At 45.3% G+C, this 8,352-nt stretch overlaps 1 protein-coding gene across 1 annotated transcript in view; it reads right to left on the bottom strand.

Moving 5' to 3' along the window:
- The window catches only part of LOC144691007 (neuronal-specific septin-3-like), a 414,475-nt gene extending 407,613 nt beyond the window's left edge, over positions 1–6,862 (bottom strand). Inside the window, exon 1 of the mRNA XM_078558980.1 lies at positions 6,762–6,862. Coding sequence (XP_078415106.1) covers positions 6,762–6,789 — 28 coding nt within the window. The 5' untranslated portion in view covers positions 6,790–6,862. The remainder of the gene's footprint in view (positions 1–6,761) is intronic.
- Positions 6,863–8,352: the final 1,490 nt, after the last annotated feature.

An 8,352-nucleotide genomic window follows, 5' to 3' on the forward strand; every position in this document is an offset into this window, starting at 1 on the left:
TGCAGAACACTACTTTGCTCGGCAGAGGTCTGGATAACTACCCTCTGCTTCTCAACGGGGAATGAGATTTTACCATAATATTATTTTGACATGAGTGATACAAGTCTCTAGATAGTCCAGAAGCAAACAGCAATGATCCAGTACATCTAAACAAAAATATTTACCTCTTTTTTAAAACTCCTTTTCTTTTCATTGTTGGGGTAGTGGTGTCGCTGACAAGGCCAACATGTATTGTCCATCCCAGAAGGTGATGGTGAGCTGCCTTCTTGAACAGCTGCAGTCCGGGTGCTGAAAGAGCTCTCATGGTGCTGCTGGAGAGGGAATTCCAGCTTTTTGGCCCAGCGACGATGAAGAAACAGCGATATAGTTCCAAGGCAGGATGGTATGTGGCTCGGAGGAAAGCTTGGAGGCAACACTATTCCCATATATATGCTGCCCTTGTCCTTCCAGGTGGCAGTGGAGGTCGCCGGTTTGGGAGATCGCACTGAAGAAGCACATCTCGGATGCTGCCTTAATCAGGTTACTGGAAGAAAGCACATTGCCTTTGCAAAGCAGTCTCTCAGGAGAAGGGAGGAAAATAAAGAGGGCAAATCATGATTTACTGCAAAAAAAAAACAAAAAACTACTGCGGATGCTGGAAATCCAAAACAAAAACAGAATTACCTGGAAAAACTCAGCAGGTCTGGCAGCATCGGCGGAGAAGAAAAGAGTTGACGTTTCGAGTCCTCATGACATGATTTACTGCAATTGGCTACTCATGGTGGCCAGCTCACAGCAGCTCAACAATTTATCTGCCTAGCCTCTAGTTTAGGGAGTGATGGTTGTAGAGATTACAAAATGGGATGGGAACAATATTCCCTTTAAAATTTAGTCGCTGTGCTTGGCCAGTTTTTCAGTGCATGTCCCTGTTATGGATAGCAATGAGAATGAATTACTGAAACTCCTGTTCCCTTCCCTTTCTGTGTGTAATTAGTGTGGTTTTGAAAATTAAGAGGTGTGTGCTTCTTAACCGCTGAGGGTGTGTACAATTTGAAAAACCAGCAGCAAGCTTTTCATGGGTTTAAATAGAGAGGATTATTTATTTATGCATCACCCCAAAAATCTAATGCTGCGTCACTCACTCACCACACACACACACACACAAAGAAAAATACAGTTAAAGAGAATAGTGCGCTTTTACAAATTATAAACAAATGCATAGTTCATAATTCACGTGATTGGCTTATCTTGAAAAACAATTATGCACTGCAGTCCCGGTGAAGAAAGTGTTTCCACTCCTGAAGCACAGACTAGGTGGATTCAATAGATTGGCATCTAGGTCAGAATTTTTGCAGGATTCCCTTGAAGAGATGGATTTCCAGCGGGTCCCAAAGTTAGTCAATTGCAGTCTCATTATCAGGAGGTTGGTTTTCTGTACTGGTGGACGTGATAAAGAACAGGTTTGGAGCCTCAATATGCAACAGTCTCCAGTTTTTAAAGATGCAGATGTTGCTGGCCTTCCTGCTGCTGCTGACTCTGAGGTTGTTGTTTTTTGTTCATGCAGACAGCACTTAAAAAAGCCTCTTATTTAAAGGGGAGGCCAGGATGGCTGCCTTGCCATGTGGTCCTACTTAGCTCCCTTCCAAATATGGTGTTGGGCTTCTCTAGATTAGCCACAACTTGGTCGTTGTGTGTAGACATTCGCCTTGAGGGTCTGAGACAATCACTGTCTTGGCTTCAGAATGACCCATTCAAGTCAGGAAACACCTTTTAGATGGTTTCAGAAGATGAGTATTGACACTTCTTGGTCTGGGATGTGTCCTTTTGTCCTTTCAAGACAGTGTGGCAGTTTGGATCCACAGAACAAGTCAGATGACTCTCGCTGGCCATCTTTTGCAGCATTTCAATGTCCGTTTTTAAAAGAAACGTTAGTTCCAGAAGATTCCACTCTGATTACAGTTCATGTTTTAAAAGTTATGGATAGGATATGCCTTTAGTGGGCATGACAGTCCCCTTTAAATTTGTTTGTGCTGTATTTATAACGGAACAAGTCCTTTGAGGTACCTTCCTGGCTGCAGTGGGGCACGGAGGCTCAGGTGAGCACAACAAAATGCAAAGTATAATCCTGCAGCTTTAAATCTGCATTTCATCTCAAATGCGTTGTTTTTTGTTCCTTAATATAAATCAGAGTGAATTTGGACAATGTTTAGCTTGGTGCATTGTATTTCAAGACAATCAGAATCACGTACTAAACACCCTGGTACATGCTTGTAATTTGTATGTTTCACAACTATAGGCAGCCCTGTGTAAACTGAAAGTAAACGAATGGAAAAGGTTGAACAGAGGCAATCTTTTTTCTGCATTCACCAAAAATGAACTTAAAAATTGCCAGTGAAGCTCAACGCAAACTGGAGGAACAGCACCTCATCTTCCGACTAGGCACTTTACAGCCTTCCGGACTGAATATTGAGTTCAACAATTTTAGATCATGAACTCTCGCCTCCATCCCCACCCTCTTTCCGATCTCCCCCTTTTTTTCCCCAATAATTTATATAGATTTTTCTTTTCCCACCTATTTCCATTATTTTTAAATGTATTTCCATCCATTGTTTTATCTCTGCCTTTTAGCCTATTTCGATCTCTTCCCCCCACCCCACCCCCACTAGGGCTATCTGTACCTTGCTCGTCCTGCTTTCCACCCTTAATTAGCACATTCCTTAGATAATATCACCACCGTCAACACCTCTTTGTCCTTTTGTCTATGACATCTTTTGGCTATCTCCACCTATCACTGGCCCTCTATCCAGCTCTACCTGTCTCACCCCCCCTCCTCTTAAACCAGCTTATATTTCACCTCTTTTCTATTCTTCCTTAGTTCTGTTGAAGAGTCATATGGACTCGAAACGTTAACTGTGTTCCTCTCCGCAGATGCTGTCAGACCTGCTGAGTTTTTCCAGGTATTTTTATTTTTGTTTTAAAAATTTCACATTTTGACTCAGCAGCTATCAGAAAAAAATAGTCGCCCTTGCTTGAAGTAGCTCAAGTTATCCAAAAGGGGTTTCTTTTATCTTGAAGTTTATAATGGTTTCTCTGCCTACTATTGTAAGTATTAGCAATTATCGATCACGTTCGAAGCTGTATCAATGCAGCACAAGGCGGTAGAGTATTGTGCACATCTGGAACACAGAGCCTGGAGGTGAGGCAGTATGTTAGATTTTCAAATGCATCTGCATTACTCGTGTCAAATGGCATTTGCAATACAGAGACTGCACATCCATTTTGAAAATGGGGCTTCACAGTTACTCTTGCACTTGCAGATTTCAGGTTAGAAGTTAATAACTGGTCCATTCCAACATGAAGCGACCTCGTCTATCTGCCTGCTGCTCCCCAAAGCAGCCCCGGCCTTGGTGACCACATATTGAAATGTTACATTCAATAGGATTTCACTGCACAAACAGACCATTCAGCTCCAAACAGGTCTGTGCCTGCGTTTCTGCTGCACATGAGCCTCTTTCCACCTTTTGACAACTACCCCCCCGTCAACATAACCTTCTATTCGTTTCTCCCTTATGTACTAATCTAGCTTCCCTTTAAGTGCACAAGGTTTTTGTTATGTTCTTGGTGAAGATGTGGGTGTCCGACTGGCCAGGCCAGCATTTATTGTCCATCCCTAATTGCCCTTGTTCAGAGGGCAGTTAAGAGTCAACCACATTGCTGTGGGTCTGGAGTCACATGTAGGCCAGACCAGGTTCCGTCCCTAAGGGACACTAGTGAATCAGATGGGTTTTTACAACAATCAGCAATAGTTTTGTGGTCATCATCAGACTTTTAATTCCAGGTTCTTTTAAAATTCAAATTTCACCATCTGCCATGGTGGGATTTGAACTCAGGTCCCCTGACCATTACCCTAGGTCTCTGGAATACTAGTCCAGTGCCAATAACACTATTCCACCACCTCCCCCAAGATAATTTATCATTAGCATTAATGATTTGTATTTACAAAGCTCCTGTAATGGGAAATAAACAATCCCAAGGCTCTACAGAGAGACACAAGTGAGTTGGCACTGTTCCCCTCTGGGTGGCGTGAGGTCCATCGTGATGGTGGGTCGCTCAAGCACAGCTGGATCCAGAAGGCAACATAGACATTGCTTTCAAAGGCACAGGCAGCCATGTTTCCCTGTTGCCTTGAGCTAAGCAGATAGCTCTCCACAAAAGCTGGCACAATGGGTTTGCGCTCAGGGATCTTCTCCAGTTATTTGGAAAGTGCGGAATACAAAAGCCAAGGGCAGAATTTCACTGGCCCCGAGTGGGGGAATGGAGTGGGCGGGAGGAGAGGCGCATTGAAATAGTGCATTGCTGTCCTGCTACCTGGGGAGTTCCTGACTAGTATAATAAAAGCCCCTTTTGAGGGCCATTTTATGGAGCTGCTGGCATTTTGCCAATGTCAGGGCAGCCACTGCCTTTATGGAGGGTGGCCCCCCCCCACTGCAGCCCAAGAGGCATATGGAGCCCCAGGTTCCAACGCCCCAAAGTCCGGGGCGGGGGGGGGGTGTGGCGGGGGCTGAGGCAGGAAAAGCAGCACCCACCCCCAACCCCAACAATGCCCCCAGAGGGGTTTGCCCTCTGATTGGTGAGATCCTCCACCCTTGGTCATCCTGAATTTAGATTTGTTCTTAACCCTATGAGGGTACCGCCATTTTGAGGTGTCCCTGAGGTCTCCAACCAGACTCAGCAGCGCCCAACTCTCCTGGTGGGGCTGGGGTGTCAGAGCTGCTAGTAAGTGCGGGCTTGGGACCCACGTTTTGGCCTAACATCTGAGCCCGTGGTAAAATTCAGCCCAAAGACTCCAACCTAGAAGCAACAGCACATGTACAAGGCTTTATGGGCACATGGGTGTGCCCATTGATTTGGTTGCCGTGGCAACCACCTGGCAACACGGATTGGGCAGTTCCCACAGCACAGGAAACCCCGAGGCAATGCTGCAGGACTGCCCCCCTGAATCTTTAATCTGGCCTTCACCAGGCTATCACCATGAGAAGAACCCACGTTGATTATGTCAATAGGATCTCCAAGCACGAGTGAAAAGTGCCGCTCTCCCGGCTGTTTACTCCATCAATCCTGTCGGCCCTGTGTTGACGAGCTAGCATTCAAGCCGGACTTGAAACCAATCCGACCTTACTCCCACAGTGCACACATATACATGTGGCCTGTCAGTGTGTTTTAGCTGCACGCGGTCATATTACACCACTCCCACACTGAGCTAAAGCTGGCTGACTGACATTGTTACCTGATGTTTTTGTTTCACAATCTGGCAACTGACTCTAAACAGGAGAGGCACTGAAGACAGAAATCCACCAGTTGCTTTATGAATTATCCTGGCCAGATAACTCCTTGTGTTTGTGTGCTCTAAGAACCCATAATTAGAAAAGCTTGCCTTCAAAGGAAGATTTGTTCACTATTTATGCAGTGTTTGCTTTGAAAAGCATCCAAAATGCAGTCTGCGGACTCTAAGTAGGATCCAGTTCTCCGCTGTACTGCTTGGATGACATATTAGATATCGATCAAAGATGACATCCACTCTACCAAATTCACTGAATTCGGGTGATATTGTGTTGCCGCTCGTGATGCAAACAGTGGAAAGGAGACGAAATCAAAAAATAAAAGCCAACATTTCCAGCTGTGCTTAAGATGTCATGTGGCTCTTTAGACAAAAGGCCCAGTGTTTTGATTCTCTGACCCTGCCCTTTCCCTTGATGGTTTCCCAAAATTATACTGAGCACCAACATCAGAAGAACCTGCCTACAAACCAGCTGCACTCTCAATTATAATGAGAAAAACATCCTTGAACTTTAACTGAACAGGAGACAGAACACCAAAACTAAGCAACTGTTTGCACAAATCTCTGGTTCAGCCAGGCAATTTTGCCCAGTCATCAGCAAATTCATCACTGGCGGTTAGTCCATTCAACAACAACAACTTGTGTTTATATGGCGCCTTTAACGCAATGCAACATCCCAAGACACTTCACAGGGGCATTATAAAACAAAGAGAGATACCGAGCCATATAAAGAGATGCTAAGTCAGGTGACCAAAAGTTGGTCCAAGAGGTGAGTTTTAAGGAGTGTCTGAAAAGAGAAAAGTGAGGTAAAGAGGCAGAGAGGTTTAGGGAGGGTGTTCAGTCACCTAGGCAACTGATGGCATGGCCACCATGGGCAGAGCGATTAAAATTGGGGATGCACCAGAGGCCAGAAATGGAGGAGCGCCGACACCTCAGGGGGTTGTGGGTTGGAGGAGGGTAGAGGGGAGAGATGGGGAGAGGCAAGGCCATGGGACCTTGTTGGATGAAGGCACGCTGCCCCATTTTCCAAATTTAATTTTGTCATTAAAAAAGTCAAGCATTACATTTTAAACTGATCACCTTTGAATTTCCATCTTGGTTATTTAATGCAACATTCTTTATTTCCTTTAAACATCACTGGCACTTTGAACATTGTTCCCCTCCACTAATGACAGGAGGGGAATTCAAACCAAGACAGTTGTGAGTGGGTGATTGGTGTGTGAGATCCAGAGAATCCAAGGATAAAGTAAGAGGACAAAAAGAGGCTTGGGACAAAGAGGGAAGTGTGAATTATTAAACATTGGTAAGGTAGACGGTAAAAGTACCTTGAATGGTTAATAATTATTAGACATATCTCTTCCATAACTAGACGCTTTCATTTTGTTCCAATGAAGCACTGTCTGCAGAACCCTGCCACCTGGAAACCCCTGGACGAGACAAATACCTTCAAATGGCTCATCTGATGGGTCCATCTCCTGTGAACAGCCATGAAGTGAAAGTGTGCATTGGTATCATTGCCGTACCTGCGTGTCAGTCCAATTGCTCGATCTAAGCTTTTAAAATAGTCACTACCAGCTGGAGCTCAAATGAATCTCAATGGGATCTGGAGCAGAGGCAGAACATAGAACAATGAAGTGAGCACATTTCTCTACGTTAAATCTGAGCTGCACCCCCCCTTCAACCCCCTTTCACCAATGTCTTCCTGTCCTCTTGTTACATCAGATTTAAAGTTCGAAGTTGACATTTTTTGGTTGTAAAGCCTACAATGTGTTGGGCCACCTTGAGGCGACCTGTGTTCTCGTTCTTGGGGGATGTGGCTGGGTGGGGAGGCTGCTATGGTGCGACATAGTCAATCTTACACGAAACAATCCCACTTTAAAGATGGACGGAGCAACCCAAAAGAAAATGGCGCTGCGGCCATCAACTCTCTGGCCAGCGAACTGAATCGGCCGTGATTTCCTCCTGTTTCTCAATAAATAAAAGAGCAGTTTTGGAGCAGCCCAGTTGTGTGGCGTGACTCTCAGTCCAGTTGCCCATGCCTCAGGTTCTGGAACACCCTCCCTCCACCTCTGCCTCCCTACCTCGCCTGTCCCTCCTTTAAGACATTCCTTAAAACCGACCTCTTTAACCAAGCTTTCGGTCAGCTGACCCAATATCTCCTAATGTGACTGGGTGTCACATTTTATTTTACAATGCTCCTGTGAAGCGCCATGGGATGTTTCATTATGTTAAAGGCGCTATACAAATATATGTTGGTGTTGTTGTAGTACACCAGTGCTAGTACCATGTTATTGGATAACGACTAGGGGGAGTGCAGGTTTCCAACTTTCACTGCACTGATCTCAGTGGCAATGTGTTGGAAGCAGGTGTGTTATGACAAATTAAAACTGTAAGAACTCCCATTTCAAATCAGCATGAAATGGAATTTTTTTTAAACTTATTTGTTCTTGGGATGTGGGCATCACTGGCTAGGCCAGCATTTTTTGCCCATCCCAATGCCCGCAAGGGCATTTAAGAGTCAACTACATTGCTGTGGGTCTGGTGTCACATGTAGGCCAGACCAGGTAAGGGTGGCAGGTTTCCTTCCCTAAAGGACATTAGTGAACCAGATGGGTTTTTACAACAATGGTTTCATGGGACAGGATTTTCTGCCTGTCGGACGGGTGGGCCCGACCCAATCTCCGGTGGGCGGGGAGCCAATTAAGGCCCGCCCAGTGTGACGTCTGGCGGGAAGCGCTATGCACTCCCTGTGCAGGCGGGGGGATTCCCCAAAAGCGAGAATACGCTCTTTCATGCATGCGCATGACAGAGTGCACATCTCCCTGAGGCTAAGTGCTGCCTCAGGGAGATCGCTGACACTTTTAAAAAGATTAAAAATAGAGAAAAAAAAAATCCCTCATGTCACATGAGATGGGACATGTTCATAATTTACATAATAAGTTTATTAAACTTTTTAAAACCCTGCATGAAACCTCATCCCGCTGGCCGATGAGGCTTCATGTTTTCTCTATTTCCCGCCGGGGCTCCTGGCCTGC

The sequence above is a fragment of the Cetorhinus maximus genome, chromosome 15, assembly GCF_964194155.1.
Source record: "Cetorhinus maximus chromosome 15, sCetMax3.hap1.1, whole genome shotgun sequence".
In the NCBI taxonomy this organism is placed as follows: Eukaryota; Metazoa; Chordata; class Chondrichthyes; order Lamniformes; family Cetorhinidae; genus Cetorhinus; species Cetorhinus maximus.